Source organism: Pseudophryne corroboree, chromosome 1, assembly GCF_028390025.1.
Source record: "Pseudophryne corroboree isolate aPseCor3 chromosome 1, aPseCor3.hap2, whole genome shotgun sequence".
Lineage (NCBI taxonomy): Eukaryota > Metazoa > Chordata > Amphibia > Anura > Myobatrachidae > Pseudophryne > Pseudophryne corroboree.
The window spans coordinates 122,123,282-122,147,658 of record NC_086444.1 but is presented as its reverse complement, the minus strand read 5'-3'; the positions used below and the strand labels follow the sequence as shown (position 1 = coordinate 122,147,658).

The 24,377-nt window shown below is 47.3% G+C and overlaps 1 protein-coding gene across 3 annotated transcripts in view; it reads right to left on the bottom strand.

Annotated features, from left to right (window-relative positions):
- Positions 1-1,648: 1,648 nt before the first annotated feature.
- Positions 1,649-24,377, bottom strand: part of GPBP1 (GC-rich promoter binding protein 1) — a 130,582-nt gene continuing 107,853 nt past the window's right edge. For all 3 annotated transcript variants that reach the window (XM_063962683.1, XM_063962673.1, XM_063962666.1), the window contains 7 exons: positions 15,916-16,139; positions 15,319-15,385; positions 10,768-10,943; positions 8,298-8,432; positions 5,055-5,221; positions 3,956-4,058; positions 1,649-2,322 (listed from right to left, as the gene is read on the bottom strand). In XM_063962683.1, coding sequence (XP_063818753.1) covers positions 2,164-2,322; positions 3,956-4,058; positions 5,055-5,221; positions 8,298-8,432; positions 10,768-10,943; positions 15,319-15,385; positions 15,916-16,139 — 1,031 coding nt within the window. In that variant the 3' untranslated portion in view covers positions 1,649-2,163. The remainder of the gene's footprint in view (positions 2,323-3,955; positions 4,059-5,054; positions 5,222-8,297; positions 8,433-10,767; positions 10,944-15,318; positions 15,386-15,915; positions 16,140-24,377) is intronic.

Genomic DNA, 24,377 nt, shown 5'->3' with positions numbered 1-24,377 from the left:
GGGGTGCCAAAGGGAGGAGTGACAACGACTGATGTAGTCAGAGCCACATTAAGGCTAGTGGGGGGTTCCAGGCAACAAAGGTGTGGGGGCCCCCACCAATAAAACTGACTGTGCACACTGTTGCTATCATTAGAGAGGGAGAGCGATTAAGACAGTGTCAGAGAGAGAAAGACAGAGGTACAAGCGAGTGAGGGAGAGAGATAAAGGGCGTCAGAGAGGGAGAGAGACTGATATAGAGAAGGGGGAGCAAGAGAGAGAGAGTCAGGAAGACAGAAATAGGGAGGGGGTGCGAGCAGGAGAGAGTCAGGGAGGTAGACAGAGCGAGAGGGGGAAACAAGCGAGGAAAAGGGGATGTCAGGGAGGGAGAGAGAGAACCTGGAAGACAGAGGAAGGGGGGGGGGGGGGACCAAGCGAGAGACAGAGGGTGTCAGTGAGGTAGAGAGTCAGGAAGATAGAGAGGGGAGAGAGTGGGAGTCAGGAAGACAGGGGGAGGGGATCCAAGTGGGGGTGGAGGGGGACAGAGAGTGTCAGTGAGGGAAGAGATGAATAAAGCTGGATAAACAATACCTGTTGGGCTACAGCAACAGTAGGTCACTGATATGTGTAAGGCACTTCATGATGTTAGGCTCCGCCCCCTTCCCCATGCACCCGCGAATCGCGGCATTATATCCACGAGGGGGCGGGGCTTACTGTAGAGACGGAGGCAGTCTCCATCTCCGAGACAAAGTCCCTCCTGTGCTGCTGGGACTCATAGCCGGCCAGGGTACAGGGGGGCCGGACCGGGGTCAGTCCGTCTGAGCCCAGTGTGACATGTAGGGGACTGCTCACTTCTAATAACCCCTCACCCCCGAAGCACATACACAGCAACCAGCTCACACCTTTCCCCCCGCACCGCGCGCACACACAGTCACCGGCAGTCATCACCCCCCCCATCCCCGCGGCACATACCCAGCAACCAGCTCTCACCTCATCCTCCGCACACACAGTCAGTCACCGGCAGTCATCACCCCACCATCCCCGCGGCACATACCCAGCAACCAGCTCTCACCTGATCCTCCGCACACACAGTCACCGACACTCTTCACCCCCCCCCATCCCCGCGGCACATACCCAGCAACCAGCTCTCACCTCATCCTCCGCACACACAGTCAGTCACCAGCACTCATCACCCCCCCATCCCCGCGGCACATACACAGCAACCACATACAGTCACCGGCGCTCACACACGCACCTGCTAGCCGCTGGATCCCCTTGAAATACGGCCATAGCAGAGACGCACCGTCTTCGTGACACTGTTCCAGGGAGCCGCGCCATAATGTCGGGACCCTGTGAAGGAAGTACACAACCAGGAGAGGAGCGGTAAGGCTCCACCTCCTCTATTTATTTAAAAGCACAGGCTCACTGATTTGCTGCTGCGGGGCGCGTCCTCAGGGACCCTCCCATTTTAGATAAGTGAGTCCCTGGACAGCAGAAGCGGGTAAAATACGCGCTATAGCGCGTTTTTGCGATCACTGCCGGTCTGCAATATTGGTCAGGCTCCATTGTTTATATCAAAATAAGTTTATTTTGAACAGAGTTTAGTCCGTGTCACTGCATAAATGCTAGCCAGAAACCCAGATAAAACCTTGATAGTGAAACAATGAAAGGAAAAAAAAAAAAATGCATTTAATCTGTGTAATTACAGTAACAAAGCGGTTTTGTTTCAAGGCCCCAAGAAACAGAATATTCTACCTAACAAACATGCTACATCATTTGTATGAGACATGAAGGGAAGGGGAGAAAATATCAGGGAAGAGGAAATCATCATTAAAGTGCTTTTTTTGTTTGTTTGTTTGTTTAGAAGACAGTTTAACAGAAACCTTGGCGGAATATGACGATTAGCTTGTTTTATTCTAGAAATAACCCCTTTTATACCGTCACATTATCATTCAGAACACAGCTGCTACAAGGAAAGAATATATGCTGAGCCAATCGGAACCTTCAAGTCTACAGTGTCCTTTTGCAATTAAGTAGAGAGATAAACACAGCATAATATTGTCTGCGTAGTGGCGCCACCAAAAGGATGAGCATTGAACTGCAGCAAGTTTTCACAATTACCCTCCAGAGGAAAAAGAGGGGGGGGTAGGGGAAGGTTTGTGTCACGAAAACGTCTTTGTCAATTCCTCACAAATCGTCATCATCTGAAGTGTCACTGCTACTGGTCTCAGTGTCCTCAATGTCGTCTGCGGTGGTGAAAGTGCTGTGTTTCCAGAGATCAAACTTTAAATCAAAAGAAAGCCCGTTTCTGAGGACCCCGTTCTTCCTGAGACCGTTCTTCTGCAGCTGCAAAGAGATAAGCAATGGACCAGTCATTGGATGTGTATGAAGCAGTAATTAACTTACACACTGGTATTATCACTGATAAAACTTCTGATTGGATGGATGAAAAGAGCTAGAAGCCCAAACAGGAAAGTATACATGGACTAGAGTGTTAAATGTAGATAAAACCCACATAATGCATTTCAATGTTACTTTCAAAGGGCATTTAAATGGTGCTTTAAGATTTATCACACAGGGCGATATTCAAATGTTATATCGCGCCCGATCTCTTGTGATGGGAGATTGCGGGGCTATATTCAATTGTCCCGTTTTCGCACATATCGTGCCAATAGCGGCTGGGTTTAGGCGCGTAAACCTGCACTTGACAGTAGAATTCCTGTTTGGGCGCCCCCAGGGGCAGCGAGCTGAAATTATGATATTTCGCCCATCAGCAGAAACATTTGAATAGCTGCCGGCTGGCGCGATCGTGGACACGAGAAGAGGGGTTTCACATTGAATTCTGCCCACTGTGTTCAAATAATTTACCTATACTAGTAAAACAATATAAAAAAAAAAATTATCTTTGTTTTTCTTTTAAATTACATATTATGACTTATTAACCCTTAGTATACCAAGGGGGGTCTTCTGAGGACCCCAGAATGTTATTTTTTGTGATCCTGCCGTATCTATAACAACTATTTTACGCCTAATTTTTCTATGTGTCCTGAATTGGATTAAGATACTGTAAATGCTGTGTAATTAGACTTATAAAATATTCTTTCAAAAAAACGTAAATAATAAAAAAACACAATTGGGGTCCCACCGGGACCCCCCTTGTATACTACGTTATAAATGCAGAACGTTGTTCTTAGGCAAGGAACTGACAAAACCCAACATTCTGCGGAGGACAAGCAACCCAAATGGTCTCCAGGGCAAGCAACTCAAATGGTCTCCAGCTTCCAGTTGTCAGAGCTATTGAAGCTATGGGAGTAGATGTTGCGTGCAACACTGCAGCTAAAAGCACGTCATCATCAGGGCAGCGGCAGATCCGAAAGAGGAAGATGCTCATATATTGTCCCAGAAGCAACGACTGGAAAGTCAACACAGTCTGCTCTGAATGCAAACGTTTTATATGTGAGAAACACAGGCAAACAACCACCACTGTGACGTGCTGTAGCGATGGCAACACATGAATAGTGATGTATTGTTACCGTAGTAAAATGATATAACCTTTTTACAAGAATATACAGTATCCAATCGGATGTAAAAATGTACACACTGTAATGAAGAAGAATATATGGCTTTTATTGGTTAACTACTCTTGAAATATATAAACAAAATATTTTATGCTGTTTTACCCTTACTAGAACGTATCCCTTCAGAAACCTCAAAAATATAATTTTAGTAATTTACCTCATCAAACAGTTGAGAATTTAGACAAAAAAACCTGGGGTCCTCTGAAGACCCCAGCTTGGTAACGTAAGTTGACGAGGTAGGCTTAGTATATTAAGGGTTAATTGAGTCACTGAGTGGTCAACTTAAAGAACATTCCCTGTCTCAGTCCCTGTTATAAACTCCCACAGCTTTAATGAACGGCGAATTGTAAATACGGTAACGTGTATACAGTCCCTGTTGCAGGTGTCACAGTCCACATTACCTGCTCACTAATGGCTTGGAACTCCTTCATCTCATCTTCTGTTAGTGGTGCATAGGTTTCATCATTCTCACTGTCCTCCTGCCATCCCATTTCCTTCAACAACCTGTACAAAACAATAGTTGCATGACATCTTGGAACCATTCTCTGTCATCAACTATATATAGATTTAATTTTTTTCTATATCCAAGTTACATTTTGTGGCTTGCCCTAGAAGAGTATTACAGTGGCACATGGCAAGCACGCACCCCTGCTTATACACGGTTTTCTACTTATTTTCAATAAATGGACAGTAAACCCATTATAGAACGGATTGCCTGCACCATATTCCGCCTCCAAGACTTTGTCCGTGCTGGTTCCCCTACCACTGGAACTCTCCACTCTACAAAACTACAAATGGGTTCTCAAGGCACACTCCTATACTAAAACATTTCTGCTCATTAAGCACATCGCTCATGGTTTCTCCACTTTGTGTCACCCCTGTCTGTCTGCCCCTCCACAGCAGACAGTAAGCTCTAACAAGCAGGGCCCTCTTCCCTTCTGTGCTTGTGCCTCCCCAAACCTATACCATCATCTCCTCCACATTACTAACACAGTGGCACTGAACCTTTGTGCCCATCTGGCGTTGTTTTTCTGGATAATAATTTACTTGCAATGCTGCAAAGTTTATATGGCTTGTATCAACTGCTCTGCAAAGTTTTTTAGGTTAAGTCTTTTGAGCTATTTTCATGTTATGTTTCTGTTTATATACAATGTAAGGCGCATGTGGATTCCTTGAGGCGCCATATAAACTTGGTTCACATGAACTGACTTTATACACCTTGAGACTACAGGCACAAAACAAATCCCAATAAAATGCAATGCATCAAACCACAATGTCTCCCCATATTATTCATGTCTGTGCAACTGGGATCAGTGTTCACTTCAATCCCCTCCATTCTGCAAGCATTACCTGTGCAGTCATGAATTATACACACTAATGCACAAGACTGCCAAAGTCCTACTTTCATATTCTGCACTCTGAAGACTGAAACCTACTTCCCAACCAGTTAAATGTAACAACATTCACCTTTAAAGGCTGCAACCAACTCTATTACCATACCTGTGCTCTGCTTCCAATGAGCTGGACAGCACGTCCTCCTGAGGGAAGGCAGAAGACTCTGTGATATGCTTGGAAGTGAAAGAGTTGCTGTTCCCTTGGGGAATTTCACTCTGATCAAAGTTCAAGTTTATATCCCGTTCATGCTGAAAAATGGAAGCATCCTCCTCCTGTAATCACACCAACAATGCTTTACATCTTTGTAGAAAAAACCCACAGGGACAACGCAAGAGTGACACATTCTAATTACAGTAATGATTCAGACGCTTGTTCTGAGCCCATGACTCCATAACTGAAAGATTCAGTGACTGCGGGTCAATAATCTCATTAACAATTTCTATATCAGGTATGTGCACACTGCTTAGAAAGCCTGGTTGAAAATAGACAGAAATATACACCTTCTATTAGTGTCAGCCATAATATTATTACTAAGTACTGTATGTTCTGTTTTAAAGTCTACAGCAACAGAGTTTGTACAAGATCATTAAAAATTACCAACTGCCCCAAATTTCCCAAAACAGCCCCAAATTCTAAGGATTTGTCAAGATAATAGGGCAGATGTATTAAGCCTGGAGACGGCATAAAGAAGTGATATGTGCAAGCTGATAAACGCACCAGCCAATCAGCTCCTGTTAATTTACATATTGGAACTGATTGGCTGGTGCGTTTATCACCTTGCAGACAGGGGTGTATCTAGGGGTCTGAGCGCCCCTGGCAAAGTAAGGGGCTGGCGCCCCCACCCCACACACATTTGGAATAAGGTGTGAGTATTGGAAATGGGGAATGGTCTTGTGGGGGAAGGGCTTGGTCAGAATAGTACTTCCAATTAAAATTATGCCACACAGTAGTATCCCTTATTCACATTACACCGCACAGTAGTGTCTCGTATTCACGATACACCATCCCTCCCCCCTAACCCACCTTTCCCACAGCCTGACCTTAACCCGCACACCCCTCCAAAAGCCTCTTCAATGGTGCCTAACTCTAACCCACCCTTCCTAATCTCCCTCCCTGCAGCCTAGCCCTAGCCCTCCCGCCCTCGCAGCCTAACCCTAACCCTCCCACGTGGCTTGCTAGTGGAGACTTTGGCACCAGATCGATCCGGATTTTGGCATTCTGCATCGCTATCTATGTTGGGATGCCAGAATCAGCATTCCGAGCAGTTTCGGGAAGCTGGCGTCAGCTTTCCGAGCACCGGGATGCCAAACGCCGGCATCCTGACTGCATCCTGAATGAAATGCTAATGAGATGCTGTGAGATGAGCCTCATATGGACCCAGCCATTAACCAAACACCATTAGTTGGATGGTAGAAGTGCTTCCTGTTAGAAAAAACATCAGGGTGCCATCACTTCCAAGATAAAATGATCAATTATACAATTAACTGATATACATTTCCTTGAACCTGGCCTTGAAATAGGTAAGATATGTATTTTCTTTATTACACTCAACAAGTTAAGGTTTTCGCTTACTACTTACTTACATCTAACATGAATGAAAAATCGTGTAGTTTTCCAGGTAATACAGTCCCTTCTCCCAAACACTGACACTTTTATATTCTCTTCAACAACAAATAGATCTATAGCACTGTGCTATATAACAATTGCTGTGTACCTGATGAGAGTCTGTTACTGCCGGCGCGGAGCCAGTGTCCGTCAGCACCGCACTTGAAATCAGACTCACAATAAACTACAGTTCCCAGCAGCCCTTGCTGCCGGGAGCTCCCAGCAACAAGGGCTGCTGGGAGCTGCAGTTTATTTTGAGTCTGATTACAAGTGCGGTGCTGCCGGACACCAGCGCCACTCCAGCAGTAACAGACTCTCACCCAGGTACAGTCTGACAGTACTGCTTTTCTATCTTTTGGCAGCGGGTGGCACAGCCAGGCGGCGCCCCCTCCTTGCCTGGCGCCCCTGGCGAGTGCCATCCAGGCCAATAGGTAGAAACACCCCTGCTTGCAGATATCACTGGTTTATCACTTCCTTATGCCTTCTCCTTGTTAATACATCTGCCCCCAATGTTTATCCTTAAAATGATCCCTACTTTCCAATACAACTGCACAGAAAGATTTTCTTTGCATTATGTAGAATGGATATAATGTTTAGCCTTTAAAAATGAATATCAAAAAGAGCTATATGAAACAAATTGTATTATCCCCAAGTCCAGTCAGCACAAGCAAATAAAGATTGCAGAGCCCCTAGCTTGACCGGCAAGTGCTTATATAGACCTGTGCTTTGGCACTGTATCCCTGAATATTTGTTTAAAACTGGTTCTCAGCCTCAAACCGCAAATTTTCCCCACAGATCATGTTTTGAGGATTTTTGTCTGTGGAAGGAGGTGGGATAATTACTGACCCAGCAAAATAGATGAACTCACCTGTGCATGCTTAAAGGAAGCAACAAAACAGGACCTGTTGGTGGTATTCAGGACTCGAGTTGCAAAACTCTGGTTTAACACACTGGCAACAACTATGGATGATGTCACTTTGCCTGCATCAGCCACTCCATCGGAGGTTCTCAGATGCGGTCCTCAAAGCACCCCAATGGACCAGGTTTTAAGTTTGTCCATGCTTGACCACAGGTGACTTAAGTAGCACCTCAGTCAATTTGATTTAACCATCTGTGCTGAGCCATGGATATACCTAAAGCCTTCATTTTTGCGCTGTTTTATCGCCAGGTCTATGTACATCTACGACCCATTAATGCCTTATGAATTAACAGCCAAGTACAGCGTAAAACTGAACATACATGTAGTGTCGGACCACCAGGGCACAGGGCCTGTACTGTGCATGTGCAGAATGGACCCTGCGATCGCATAGTGACAGCTACTGGGGGAAGATCTACAGGGGGCACATACTGGGGGCACTGCTACAAGGGGCAGTGCTACTGGGGGCAAATCAACTGAGGCAACAGCTACAGGGGGCACAGCTACAGGGGGCAAATCAACTGGGGGGAACTGGGGGGCACAACTACTTGGGGCAAATTTGGGGGCACAGCTACTGGGGGCATAACTGTGGCCACGACCCTCCCCTATGAAGCCACGCCTCTATTTTTCGCAAACTAACTGCTTTGCCGCGGGGGGGAGAGAGCACCAGTGGAAACTTTCGCACTGGGCGCCGCAAGGTGCAGAACCGGCCCTGGATGGACCATTACATTGGTTTGAGCAACTACCATTCTGTGCATCAAAGTTCTGACCACAGTGTGTATATCTCCGTTACAAAAAAGATGAAATGTATAAAAGCAATAAGCTACCTCTTCCACTGAAGACTGCGATACATCTAGAAAATCAGAATTTGCACATTTATTGTCCCCAAAGTCTTCATGAGAAGAATCCAGGCAGAAAGTTGTTCCCAGAGCATTTACTTCCAACTGCAGATAGTGGTGTTCCTGTGTGATAAAGCACAGTAAGAGAACATTACATGGTGTACAGGGATGCAGTTACAATGTCGCTCACAGGGGCTATTCCCACTCATGGGTGTCCACGACACCCATAGAGTGGTAATAGTACCTGTGGAGAGCGGAGCGCGCCACCAAGCTCGCAGCGTAGCGAGCCTGCAAGGGGACTCTCTGCACTCGCCCCGCTGCTGGCATACTGACGGCCGGGATACCATTATCTATATACTGACAGCCGGCATCCCAACCGTCAGTAGTTCATACTGATCCCAGTGTACATGCCCGGTATTACAGTGGAGCCATCACCTACAGACAATGACAGAGGCAGCTATTTTCTAAAGCTGATCAAGCCTCAGTGACTTACCTAGTTTTTAAAGATTGGAAAGTACAATGCATCATTTTAACTACTTGTAATTCATTAGTAATCCAATACACCACTTAGGAAGGAAATGCTACAACATGGATTGAAGATGATCAGTCGGCACCATAAAGTAGGGATATGCGCTGATCTACCCTTTCGGCGTATTAGACAGAAAAATGCTGCCTACAGCTCTATGCAGCCACCAGAGCACTCAGCTTTTGGAAACCTACACTCAGGCCAGTCAAGTTTTTAAAATTGCAACACACAGGATGTGGCATCAGGATGACTCTCTGTAAAGGGCCCCATACACTAGGACGATTATGCCCGATTTCAGGCATTCGGACCATTATATCGGATGAAATCGGGCATTTTGGAGGGGTTTCCGATCTGATGCGCGTTCCCGTGAGCATCGGATCGGATCCTCCAGACTGAATGTGCTGCACATTCAATCATGTCCGACCTGGGGCCATGGGTGGGAACGCCCAAGATACATTGTATGCAAAAGGACAGCACAGCATGTATCTTGGGCGATCCTGTCCACCGGGAGGCGGCCGAGGGTGATCGCCTGCGACATGTCAGACGGACATGTTGCGTTAGTGTATGGGGCCCTTAAGATCGCATCAGCGATCCAATCTGCAGTTTCCAGATAATCTGGAAACTGCGCAGGCACAGGGCCTGTACTGTGCATGTGCAGAATGGGCCCTGCGATCGCATCGCTATAATGTGAACACCTCTGCCTGAGGGTTCACTATGTTATGCCGGCGGTCGGGCTCCCGGCGACCAGCATACCGGCGCTGGGAGGCCGACCGCCGGCTTACCGACAGTGTGGCGAGCGCAAACGAGCCCCTTGCGGGCACGGTGGCGCGCCACGCTATTTTGTTCTCCCTCCAGGGGGGTCGTGGACCCCCACGATGGAGAATAAGTGTCGGTATGCCGGCTGTCGGGATCCCGGCACCGGTATACTGTGCGCCGGGATCCCGTCAGTCGGCATACTGAAGACCACCCCTACCTGAGTGACAGGCAGAGGGGTGCGAGGGGAGGGACAGGGGTGGAGGCGGCCGGCGTTTGGCAAAACATGGGCATTTTGTGTGAGTGGAGAGGCCAAGGGCTGCTGTTGCAGTTTCCTCTGCGTCGCTAGCCTCCCTGCGACTTTCTCAGTCTGCAGACGCAGATGCATAGCGACGTTCATCTGGAACTGCGATAGCATCGCAGTTTTTAGCAATCACAAATGCAGGAAGGAGGCGATATGCACTTCCTGCTGCTTTTGCATTGCTAAAGAGCGTAATGCAAAACTGCTAAAAGCAGCTTTGCAATAATGATCCAACCGGAATAGGCCTAGAATGCACGCTAATTGCCCATTTATCCCATCACAACCAAGTAACAGTTAAAACGAAGGTTAATACATAGGGGCTGATTCCGAGTTAGGAGCAAAGCGAAAGACAGTAAGTAACTGTGCACCTTGATAAAACCATGTTATACAGCAGTGTGCGGGCAGATGTAACATGTGCAGAGAGAGTTCCACATGAAAGGGAAGGGGGGGGGGGGGGCCCAAATTCACATCTACATTACAATGTAAACTTAAAACTGTCCAGCATGCGTGGGCTACATGTGAGTAGCAGCCAGTATTTACCCTGCATGCAAAAGAAATTAAAACAAGTATTTGCACCCCTTATATCGCAACATGGTTTACTCTAGATACATAGTTACTTGCTTTATTTTGCCTTGCTTCCAACTCATGGAGCGAGATAGAGTGGAGAGAAATAAAGAAGTAACCAATCAGCTTATAACTCTCATTTTACAGGCTGTGCTTGGAAAATGACAATCAGGAGCTGATTGGTTAGTGCTTTATTTCTCTCTATGCTTGATTAAAAAAAAAACCTATATGTATGTAAGCTGTCAGCACCATTCCAAGTGCTCAAAAGTCTGTACATTCTCTTTACACCACTACAATACAAAGTCTGAAATTACCTTGGTAGTATGTGTTTCTTTTGGTGCTAGACCCGTAGCAATATCTGTTCCAGCCTTCACCGGAGGACAGCGGGTGCTTGTTGTAATTGGATATCCACATAGTGAGAAATCATCTTTCATCCCTTTCCTAATGATCAGCATTCGAGAAGTTCTAGATTTAGTATTTAAAGGGTATTCTGCAGAACAGAACAAACAGGCTATATTAAAAGCAAACTTACTGGGAAAATAAACTAAACAAAAGATCTAAATCATCCTTAAAACAAATATCCTCCATTCTGTATACACTGCTGTGTTACATTACCAGACATTTAAAATGACAGACCCCTTGTCCTAAAGACTGACAAGCAAAATAATGTGCAATAGAACGCATCTTATTACATCGCAGCGCCGCTTGCACCAAGCTGATCTAGAGACCTCTATTAGACTGTCTCCACGTACAATGATCCTGCCTTTTGGCATAAGCCACCGTAACATACACGGTTGAGTCACATTATTATGACCACCTCCTACATCTGACTTCGGCAGTGTGTAGCCCATGAAGTACATCGTGCACTGGCTTAGTAAGTATAAAAGGTGTGCGACAGGCCGTCTGCACACATCACTTGTTGCTGTCATGAGTAAAAGGGGCGATTCATCAGAGTTACAAAAAGGGATGATTATCGGCTTTCGGGCAAAGTGTGGCAATATTTCTGAAACAGCGCAGTTTGTGAACGGTTTGCGTGCTGCTGTGAAGGTGTATTGTGACTGGACAAATGGCACCGACATGGAAACTGCTGACACCATTTGCCATTGATGAGAGAGGTGAACGTCGGCTACCACAGTGCATGATGGCCGACCGAAACGCTACAGTGAAGCAGCTCATTGTCAAAACGAACCTGGGGGCTACCAGACGTGTGTCTAACACAACAGTTCAGCCCGTCTAGCTGCTGCCCGTGCTGCACACGGCGGTGACTCTGGCTATTAGCTGGTGGTCATAATAATGTGACTCCACCGTGTATAATCCGACTTAAGCGCCTGTATGGGAGCGCTGGATCCTTCTCAAGTATTTCAGACACTGGCCAATATTGGTTCCCTCCCAACTTCATTTACTAACATGCTCACTACCAGTGTGGATGAGTTGCCCGATATAGCCCGCAATATTGCAGTGTGTTCCCCACCATTATCCATTTCTCGCATCATTTCTTTACGTTTCTAATACCCAAAAATAACTGCGTCTCTCTCAGCAGCATAAGACTGTGACCTTCAAGATTTTACTTGTGTGAAAATTAGGCTTGAAGTGCCTATTGCTTTCAGACTACAATTATCACTTGTCATCAGAGAATAGAGAACCTAGCAATACAGAAAGGCAACTCATTATAGAAGGTCAGGTTAAAGAGACACAAAGCACTGCCATTGTATCATTTCAGAAGTGGAGCACTTTACACCATTCATCATGTTCTAAAGGAGTCGCTGTATCTACCTGGACCCTTAATAGCGGTGACGTAAATATCCCTTCTGCTTGGAAAACAATCGGGAAGTGACACAAAGCTGGATTCTATTGACGTCAAAAGCGTCTAGCGCACATTGTGAGATAAATCCTCAATACAGCTTCTAACTTGTAGGAGGGAAAAAGCCGCCTGACACCCTGAATGCCACTTAAGGTGCATTTATCGACATTTGTCGATAAAAAGAACAACGTCGCTCATTTTCATCCTTCCTGAGCGACGTCGTTAACTTTCTTGGCAAGTGTGTATGCCGGCGACGACGAACCTGCAGGTCGTTAACTACCCTCGCTATCGGCTATGCATGCATGCTCAATCTGTACTGTCATCCTAGAGCTGCCTGCACGGCTCGGTCGCTGCGTGATGTCACCGAGTGATATGAACGTCATATCGCTCAGGAAGTACGACCGGCCGGCAGCCCGGCCCGGGAGGGTGAGACACTAGAAGTTGTCGCTCATGGAGCACGCCATGTAGTGTGTATTCACCTTTAGTCATGCGCGCTATGTTCAGATGTTGAACAAACAATTATATCTAAGTGGACAAAATCTTCTCTATCACAGGGGTCTGTCCTTGAGAGTTGCTAATCTGCCGTTTTGTACAAAAACGTTCTTGCTTTATCATTCACATAAATGGGGTGATTTTTGAGCTATGCCACAGAAGCTGCACAGCCCAAAAACATCCACTTCACACAAAGGGAGATCCGGCCAAGATCTGTCCAACCCAAAATTGGCAAAAGATACGCAAAAATGGGAAAATACACTTCTGCGCAGTATGCTACAGTTCACTATTTACGTCCATCAAGGGAACGACATCCAACTCAGATATAGACCCAAAGGCTGGATGGACAGAACGTACAGAGGTACCCAATCAGTCTTGTGTTGTTTAATACCCATCGTATCATGTTCCGACCAGTCAGCCTCAGAGTTTACGAGGCTGGAACATGGTCAGACCCTGTACGAATCATAACATGAACGGGAATATATCAAACCAGGCTACAATATGCCACGTCTTCAGTTGTGGTGTTTGCACTGTTACATGGAACATCTTGCCATCTTTGGAAGCTGTGTGGCTTATATCAACATTTCTACTCAGTCCTCCAGCAGGAAAGAGAGGAAGACTGGGACCTGGTATCTGGATCACCAACAATAACCTTACGTGTATTTTACAGGAAAAAAGGGAAGGGTTTGTAATGGTAGAATTTCTGCGGTAATATCCTGTTAATGTTTAAGTGCTGGCTCAGCTTGTCCTATATATATTGCTTGCTGCACTCGCCACGATGCGGGCACGGTGGTGCGCTACGCTATCTATTCTCCCTCCAGGGGGGTCGTGGACCCCCAAGAGGGAGAAAAGATGTCGGTATGCCGGCGGTCGGGATTCCGGCGCCGGTATGCTGGTCTCCGGGACCCCGACCGCCGGCAACCTGAAGACCACCCCAGCTCGTAATAGCCCTGTATACTGCTCTTACTGATTTGGGGAATACAATAGGTGGCGTAACATAAATGCACTTAAGGGCAGTACACACTAGAGAGATGTCACTGACCGCTCAGCACACATCTCTGCCCCCCCCCCTCCACTCAGCACAGTGCGATGTGTGCAGAGCGAGGGGGCATGCAGGCCAATCTAGCACCGGCGATAGCGTCGTACGGGTGTATGCTGGGGGGCAAACACACGAGAGATCCGTGCTTAAAATCTAAAGGGCCATATACACGGGAGAGATGTGCGCTAAGCGGTTCGCTCAGCACACATCTCTCCCGCCGTTCAGCACAGCGCGATGTGTGCTGAGCGATGCGGGGGAGGACGGGGGCCGCTCATTTCACCCAGCGGGTGAAATGAGCGACGTGCTAGATTGAGCCTGCATGCAAGCCAATCTAGCATCGGCGATAGCGATGTGCGGGGCCGCGCATCGCTATCGCTGAGAGGGGTACACACGAGTGATCTGTGCTTAAAATCTAAGCAATCTAGTCAGATTGCTTAGATTTTAAGCACGGATCTCTCCATGAGTACCCCCCTTAAGCAATCTAGTCAGATTGCTTAGATTTTAAGCACGGATCTCTCCCTGAGTACCCCCTTAAGCAATCTAGTCAGATTGCTTAGATTTTAAGCACGGATCTCTCCGTGTGTACCCCCCTTTACAGTGTAAAAGAATAAAGAATACTGTAGAGAACACACAATCTGGAAGGCTGTGTCCTTCTAGAACAGCAGCATTGCAATTAACATACCTGTACACTTCTGTCACACAAAGTCATTAGGCAACTTCTTCAGTCCCTGTGAGGAGCACGACTAAACAATCTACAAGGCGCCCGTCTCAAATATCTGAAATGCTTGTGACCAGAAGCATTTAGGGGTTTTTTTTACGGATTTTGTAATACATACGCCGAGCACAGCTGAGGGGGGTCATCTGCTGGGTGCCGGTGAAGGCAGAAAATCGGAATGGCTTCCAAACCACACCACCTGTCATAGGATATTGCTACTAGATGATGTCAGGTCATGACGTATTATTCCAGTTCTTGGAATATTGCGGTTTTTAGAATATCAACTAAGGGAATCTCAACCTATACTAGGGAAAGGAGTATCCGGGGAACAGTGGAAAAACAGGATGTATTATTTCATTTTTTATATACGTCATTTAATAGACTTTAGTCATAAAAACCACAGGCCTAGAAGACCCCTAGATGTTTCTATCTGCATCACATCAGTGTGTCTATTATTTGTATATTTACACAGAGTTTGCTTTCCATCCTACACACACAGCGCTCATTGGGAAAACCCTAAACAATGCATTACGGGCAGTATGGGCGGGTGTATTGGTTAGCATTACTGCCTCATACATTGAGGTCATGGGTTTGATTCCCACCATGGCCCTAACTGTGTGGAGTTTATTTATTCTCCCCACGATTGAGTGGGTTTCCTCCGGGTACTCCGGTTTCCTCCCACAAACCAGTAGGTTAATTGGCTCCTGACAATATTAATCCTAGCGTGTGTAAATGTGCGTGTACACAGGCAGACTAGACGAGCCACGTGGTTCTTCTCTGCCGTCACATTCTATGTTTCTATGTAGTGCAAGTCTTACCCCACACTCCTGCAGGAGGAGACTTGTTTTGGTTCAATTCCTTTTCATGCTCAGGGTTCAGAGAAGGCTGTAAAAAAATATTTAAGATATATCCATATGTCCATAAACTACACAAAAGGCATTATGTGATTAAAAATACTGCATGTCTGACAAAAATATAGTTGAGTCTTCCATAGCTGAAATGCTTGGAACCAGAAGTATTCTGGATTTTGGAATATTTGCATACTGTCAAGAGATATCTCGAGGACAGTAATTTTATACAAAACTTTTAATAAATTTTGTACATGAAACAAAGTTTGTGTTAATTGAACCACCAGTATGCGGAGGTGTCACTATCTCAGTTACACTCAAAAAACATTTTTGGATGCAGAATATTTTGAAAAATCGGATTTTCGGAGATGGGAGACTCAACCTGAAACAAAATCAAATATAAAAGGTTAAAGACGTGATCATTCTACTAATGTGTTAGATATATACTTGTGAGCTAGAACATGTACATGTAGCCTGTTGTACTGGCCCTGTATGTTACATGTAAATCCACAGTGTTCCATCTGTGGAAGATCGGCCTGCATACATGTATATGAGCTGTATACTTACAAAGTCTTCAGCTTCGAACTGCTTGCGTCTTTCGCGGTCATCTTTTCGAGTCACATCATTCTCTGAAGAACTGCCCTCCCGACTGCCGTGACTTTTCCCACCGTGGAACGTGCTACTACGGGAACGGTAGCTTGTACCATTGAAGGAGCCACTGAGATTTATATTCTCAGACCCGTTCCTGCCCTGGGAACGCCAGCCATTTTTGTCTTTTCTTCCAAAATTACCTTAGACCATAAAACAAAAATAAGAATTTACTCACCGGTAATTCTATTTCTCGTAGTCCGTAGTGGATACTGGGTACTCCGTAAGGACCATGGGGAATAGACGGGCTCCGCAGGAGACTGGGCACTCTTAAAAGAAAGATTAGGTACTATATCTGGTGTGCACTGGCTCCTCCCTCTATGCCCCTCCTCCAGACCTCAGTTAGGGAAACTGTGCCCGGAAGAGCTGACATTACTAGGAAAGGATTTGGAATCCAGGGTAAGACTCATACCAGCCACACCAATCACACCGTACAACTTGTGATAACTATACCCAGTTAACAGTATGAACAACAACTGAGCCTCATTCAACAGATGGCTCATAACAATAACCCTATAGTTAAGCAATAACTATATACATGTATTGCAGAAAGTCCGCACTTGGGACGGGCTCCCAGCATCCACTACGGACTACGAGAAATAGAATTACCGGTGAGTAAATTCTTATTTTCTCTGACATCCTAGTGGATGCTGGGTACTCCGTAAGGACCATGGGGATTATACTAAAGCTCCCAAACGGGCGGGAGAGTGCGGATGACTCTGCAGCACCGAATGAGCAAACTCAAGGTCCTCCTCAGCCAAAGTATCAAACTTGTAGAATTTTGCAAACGTGTTTGATCCCGACCAAGTAACAGCTCGGCAAAGTTGTAAAGCCGAGACCCCTCGGGCAGCCGCCCAAGAAGAGCCCACCTTCCTCGTGGAATGGGCTTTTACTGATTTAGGATGCGGCAGTCCAGCCGCAGAATGTGCAAGTTGAATCGTGCTACAGATCCAGCGAGCAATAGTCTGCTTTGAAGCAGGAGCACCCAGCTTGTTGGGTGCATGCAGGATAAACAGCGAGTCAGTTTTTCTGACTCCAGCCATCCTGGAAACATAGATTTTCAGGGCCCGGACTACGTCCAGCAACTTGGAATCCTCCAAGTCCCGAGTAGCCGCAGGCACCACAATAGGTTGGTTCAAATGAAACGTTGATACCACCTTTGGGAGAAATTGGGGACGAGTCCTCAATTCTGCCCTGTCCATATGGAAAATCAGATATGGGCTTTTACAGGACAAAGCCGCCAATTCTGACACACGCCTAGCTGAGGCCAAGGCCAACAGCATGACTACCTTCCACGTGAGATACTTCAACTCCACGGTCTGAAGTGGCTCAAACCAATGTGATTTTAGGAAATCCAACACAACGTTGAGATCCCAAGGTGCCACTGGAGGCACAAAAGGGGGCTGAATATGCAGCACTCCCTTAAAAAAAGTCTGAACTTCAGGCAGTGAAGCCAGTTCTTTTTGAAAGAAAATAGACAGGGCCGAAATCTGGACTTTAATGGATCCCAATTTTAGGCCCATAGTCACTCCTGACTGTAGGAAGTGCAGAAATCGACCCAGCTGAAATTCCTCTGTTGGGGCCTTCCTGGCCTCACACCAAGCAACATATTTTCGCCATATGCGGTGATAATGTTTTGCTGTCACATCCTTCCTAGCTTTTATCAGCGTAGGAATGACTTCATCTGGAATGCCCTTTTCCATTAGGATCCGGCGTTCAACCGCCATGCCGTCAAACGCAGCCGCGGTAAGTCTTGGAACAGACAGGGCCCCTGCTGTAGCAGGTCCTGTCGGAGCGGCAGAGGCCAAGGGTCCTCTGAGATAATTTCTTGTAGTTCCGGGTACCAAGTTCTTCTTGGCCAATCCGGAACGATGAGTATAGTTCTTACTCCTTTCTTTCTTATTATCCTCAGTACCTTTGGTATGAGAGGAAGAGGAGGGAACACATAAACCGACTGGTACACCCACGGTGTCACTAGAGCGTCCACAGCTATCGCCTGAGGGTCCCTTGACCTGGCGCAATATCTTTTTAGCTTTTTGTTGAGGCGGGACGCCATCATGTCCACCTGTGGCCTTTCCCAACGATTTACAATCAGCTTGAAGACTTCTGGATGAAGTCCCCACTCTCCCGGGTGGAGGTCGTGCCTGCTGAGGAAGTCTGCTTCCCAGTTGTCCACTCCCGGAATGAACACCGCTGACAGTGCTAGCACGTGATTCTCCGCCCATCGAAGAATCTTTGTGGCTTCTGCCATCGCCATTCTGCTTCTTGTGCCGCCCTGTCGGTTTACATGGGCGACCGCCGTGATGTTGTCTGACTGAATCAGCACCGGTTGGTTTTGAAGCAGGGGTTCTGCTTGACTCAGGGCATTGTAAATGGCCCTTAGTTCCAGAATATTTATGTGTAGGGAAGTCTCCTGACTCGACCACTGTCCTTGGAAGTTTCTTCCCTGAGTGACTGCCCCCCAACCTCGGAGGCTTGCATCCGTGGTCACCAGGACCCAGTCCTGAATGCCGAATCTGCGGCCCTCGAGAAGATGAGCACTCTGCAGCCACCACAGCAGAGACACCCTGGCCCTTGGGGACAGGGTGATCAACCGATGCATCTGAAGATGCGATCCGGACCACTTGTCTAACAGACCCCACTGTGTCCAGAATCATGCCCAAGAACAGCAGACGCGTCGTAGGAATCAGCTGCGACTTTGGGATATTCAGAATCCAGCCGTGCTGTTGTAGCACTTCCTGAGATAGTGCTACTCCGACTAACAACTGCTCCTTGGACCTTGCCTTTATAAGGAGATCGTCCAAGTACGGGATAATTATAACTCCCTTCTTTCGAAGGAGTATCATCATTTCGGCCATTACCTTGGTAAATACCCTCGGTGCCGTGGACAGACCAAACGGCAACGTCTGGAATTGGTAATGAGTCCTGTACCACAAACCTGAGGTACTCCTGGTGAGGTGGGTAAATGGGGACATGTAGGTAAGCATCCTTGATGTCCAGTGACACCATAAAATCCCCCTCTTCCAGGCTTGCAATAACCGCCCTGAGCGATTCCATTTTGAACTTGAACTTCCTTATATAAGTGTTCAAGGATTTCAAATTTAGAATGGGTCTCACCGAACCGTCTGGTTTCGGTACCACAAACATTGTGGAATAGTAACTCCGTCCCTGTTGAAGGAGGGGAACTTTGATTATCACCTGCTGAAGGTACAGCTTGTGAATTGCCGCCAGTACTACCTCCCTTTCCTTGGGAGCAGCTGGCAAGGCTGATTTGAGGTAACGGCGAGGGGGAGATGCCTCGAACTCCAGCTTGTATCCCTGAGATACCACTTGTAGAACCCAGAGATCCACCTGTGAGCGAACCCACTGGTCGCTGAAGTTCGGGAGACGCGCCCCCACCGCACCTGGCTCCACCTGTGGAGCCCCAGCGTCATGCGGTGGACTTAGTGGAAGCAGGGGAGGATTTTTGTTCCTGGGAACTGGCTGTCTGGTGCAGCTTTTTCCCTCTACCCCTGCCTCTGGGCAGAAAGGACGCGCCTCTGACCCACTTGCCTTTCTGAGGCCGAAAGGACTGTACTTGATAATACGGTGCTTTCTTAGGCTGTGAGGGAACCTGAGGTAAAAATGTCGACTTCCCAGCTGTTGCTGTGGATACGAGGTCCGAGAGACCGTCCCCAAACAATTCCTCACCCTTATAAGGCAAAACCTCCATGTGCCTTTTAGAATCCACATCACCTGTCCACTGCCGAGTCCATAATACTCTCCTGGCAGAAATGGACATTGCATTAATTCTAGATGCCAGCCGGCAAATGTCCCTCTGTGCATCCCTCATATATAAGACGACGTCTTTAATATGCTCTATGGTTAGCAAAATAGTATCCCTGTCAAGGGAATCAATGTTATCTGACAGGGTATCAGACCAAGCAGCTGCAGCACTACACATCCATGCTGAAGCAATTGCAGGTCTCAGTATAGTACCTGAGTGTGTATACACAGACTTCAGGATAGCCTCCTGCTTTCTATCTGCAGGCTCCTTTAAGGCGGCCGTATCCTGAGACGGCAGTGCCACCTTTTTTGATAAGCGTGTGAGCGCCTTGTCCACCCTAGGGGAAGTTTCCCAACGTAACCTGTCCGTTGGCAGGAAAGGGTACGCCATTAGTAACCTCTTAGAAATCACTAATTTCTTATCTGGGGAACACCACGCTTCTTCACACAATTCATTTAACTCATCAGATGGGGGAAAAGTCACTGGCTGCTTTTTCTCCCCAAACATAATACCCTTTTTAGTGGTAACCGGGTTAATGTCAGAAATGTGCAACACATTTTTCATTGCCGTAATCATGCATCGGATGGCCCTTGTGGACTGTACATTTGTCTCATCCTCGTCTACACTGGAGTCAGACTCCGTGTCGACATTTGTGTCTGCCATCTGAGGTAGCGGGCGTTTTTGAGCCCCTGATGGCCTCCGAGACGCCTGGGCAGGCGCGGGCTGAGATGCCGGCTGTCCCAAAGCTGTTACGTCATCGAACCTTTTATGCAAGGAGTTGACACTGTCGTTAATACCTTCCACATATCCATCCACTCTGGTGTCGGCCCCGCAGGGGGCGACATCACACTTATCGGCTCTTGCTCCGCCTCCACGTAAGCGTCCTCATCAAACATGTCGACACAGCCGTACCGACACACCGCACACACACAGGGACTGAGGACAGGACCCCACAAAGTCCTTTGGGGAGACAGAGAGAGAGTATGCCAGCACACACCAGAGCGCTATATAACAGAGGGATTTACACTAACACAAAGTGAATTTTCCCCCAATAGCTGCTTATATCACCTTTTGTGCCTAAATTTATGTGCCCCCCCCCCTCTCTTTTTTACCCTTCTTGTAGTGTATACTGCAGGGGAGAGCCTGGGAAGCGTCCTTCCAGCGGAGCTGTGAAGAGAAAATGGCGCCGGTGTGCTGAGGGAGATAGCCCCGCCCCCTCCGCGGCGGGCTTCTCCCGCTTTTTTAATAATGTTAATGGCGGGGGATTAGGCACATATACAGTTTATAACTGTATTATGTGCACATTTGCCAAAAGGTATACTTATTGCAGCCCAGGGCGCCCCCCCAGCGCCCTGCACCCACCAGTGACCGGAGCGTGTGGTGTGCTGTGGGAGCAATGGCGCACAGCTGCAGTGCTGTGCGCTACCTTATTGAAGACCGGAGTCTTCAGCCGCCGATTTTCTCCTGGTTCTTCCGTCTTCTGGCTCTGCAAGGGGGACGGCGGCGCGGCTCCGGGAACGGACGATCGAGGTCGGGCCCTGTGTTCGATCCCTCTGGAGCTAATGGTGTCCAGTAGCCTTAGAAGCACAAGCTAGCTGCAAGCAGGTAGGTTTGCTTCTCTCCCCTCAGTCCCTCGTAGCAGTGAGTCTGTTGCCAGCAGATCTCACTGAAAATAAAAAACCTAACAAATACTTTTTCTAGTAAGATCAGGAGAGCCCACTAGGTGCATCCAGCTCTGGCCGGGCACAGATTCTAACTGAGGTCTGGAGGAGGGGCATAGAGGGAGGAGCCAGTGCACACCAGATATAGTACTAAATCTTTCTTTTAAGAGTGCCCAGTCTCCTGCGGAGCCCGTCTATTCCCCATGGTCCTTACGGAGTACCCAGCATCCACTAGGACGTCAGAGAAAGATATTTATCCATTAGCTTGGAGCAGTGAGATGTTCAAAACAATAAGTCTGGTTCCACTAACGCATCTCTAAATTGAAGCCCATTTCAACAAGGGGGTGGGGAGGGAGTCATATTTGATTAATAAAAGGTCCGCCAATACGGAAGTTACCATTTAAGTGATTCCAAATCCCATAGTCAAGTCACAAGTGCTTAAGGCAGTGGTTCCCAAACTGTGTGCCTAGACACCCTGGGGTGCCTCAGGACACTAGCAGGGGTTCCTTGGATTGGTGATCCAGGATCAATTCAAACTATTTTTGGTCAAAGTAATAGACAAAACCAGTGCTTGTGGCTGCCAATTATAAAATATCAGGACAAACAGAAGCAAATATTGTCCCGCAACACACTAAAGAAACTAAAGATGACAAATAAAATAAGAATTTACTTACCGATAATTCTATTTCTCATAGTCCGTAGTGGATGCTGGGGACTCCGTCAGGACCATGGGGAATAGCGGGCTCCGCAGGAGACAGGGCACATCTAAAAAAGCTTTTAGGTCACATGGTGCGTACTGGCTCCTCCCCCTATGACCCTCCTCCAAGCCTCAGTTAGGTACTGTGCCCGGACGAGCGTACACAATAAGGAAGGATCTTGAATCCCGGGTAAGACTCATACCAGCCACACCAATCACACCGTACAACTTGTGATCTGAACCCAGTTAACAGTATGATAACAAAACGAAGTAGCCTCTGAAAAGATGGCTCACAACAACAGTAATAACCCGATTTTGTAACAATAACTATGTACAAGCATTGCAGACAATCCGCACTTGGGATGGGCGCCCAGCATCCACTACGGACTATGAGAAATAGAATTATCGGTAAGTAAATTCTTATTTTCTCTAACGTCCTAGTGGATGCTGGGGACTCCGTCAGGACCATGGGGATTATACCAAAGCTCCCAAACGGGCGGGAGAGTGCGGATGACTCTGCAGCACCGAATGAGAAAACTCCAGGTCCTCTGTAGCCAGAGTATCAAATTTGTAAAATTTTACAAACGTGTTCTCCCCTGACCACGTAGCTGCTCGGCAAAGTTGTAATGCCGAGACCCCTCGGGCAGCCGCCCAAGATGAGCCCACCTTCCTTGTAGAGTGGGCCTTTACAGATTTAGGCTGTGGCACGCCTGCCACAGAATGTGCAAGTTGGATTGTGCTACAGATCCAACGTGCAATCGTCTGTTTAGACGCAGGAGCACCCATCTTGTTGGGTGCATACAATGTAAACAACGAGTCAGTTTTTCTGACTCCAGCTGTCCTTGAAATATATATTTTTAATGCTCTGACAACGTCCAGTAACTTGGAGTCCTCCAAGTCGCTAGTAGCCGCAGGCACCACAATAGGCTGGTTTAAGTGAAATGCCGAAACCACCTTAGGGAGAAATTGAGGACGTGTCCTCAATTCTGCCCTGTCCGAATGGAATATCAGATATGGGCTCTTGTATGACAAAGCTGCCAACTCTGAAACACTCCTGGCAGAAGCCAGGGCCAACAGCATGGTTACCTTCCATGTAAGGTATTTTAATTCTACCGATTTTAACGGCTCAAACCAATGAGATTTGAGAAAATTTAGAACCACGTTCAAATCCCACGGTGCCACTGGAGGCACTATTGGGGGTTGTATATGTAGTACACCTTTGACAAAAGTTTGTACTTCAGGCACTGACGCCAATTCCTTCTGGAAGAAAATTGATAAGGCCGAAATTTGAACTTTAATGGACCCCAATTTTAGGCCCATAGACAATCCTGCTTGCAGGAAATGTAAGAATCGACCCAATTGAAATTCTTCCGTTGGAGCCTTCTTGGCCTCACACCACGCAACATATTTTCGCCAAATGCGGTGATAATGTTGTACAGTCACTTCCTTTCTAGCCTTAATCAAGGTAGGAATAACTTCCTCTGGAATGCCCTTTTCTTTTAGAATCCGGCGTTCAACCGCCATGCCGTCAAACGCAGACGCGGTAAGTCTTGGAACATACAAGGTCCCTGCTGAAGCAGATCCCTTCTTAGAGGTAGAGGCCACGGATCCTCCGTGAGCATCTCTTGAAGTTCCGGATACCAAGTTCTCCTTGGCCAGTCCGGAGCCACCAGTATCGTTCTTACTCCTCTTTTCCGTATAATTCTCAGTACCTTTGGTATGAGAGGCAGAGGAGGGAACACATACACTGACTGGTACACCCACGGTGTTACCAGAGCGTCCACAGCTATTGCCTGAGGGTCTCTTGACCTGGCGCAATACCTGTCCAATTTTTTGTTGAGGCGAGACGCCATCATGTCTACCTTTGGTTTTTCCCAACGGTTCACAATCATGTGGAAAACTTCTGGATGAAGTCCCCACTCTCCCGGGTGAAGGTCGTGTCTGCTGAGGAAATCTGCTTCCCAGTTGTCCACTCCCGGGATGAACACTGCTGACAGTGCTATGACATGATTCTCCGCCCAGCGCAGAATCCTTGCAGCTTCTGCCATTGCACTCCTGCTTCTCGTGCCGCCTTGTCGGTTTACGTGGGCGACTGCCGTGATGTTGTCGGACTGGATCAACACCGGCTGACCCTGAAGCAGCGGTTTTGCCAGACTTAGAGCATTGTAGATCGCTCTTAGCTCCAGTATATTTATGTGAAGAGACGTCTCCAGGTTTGACCACACGCCCTGGAAGTTTCTTCCCTTTGTGACTGCTC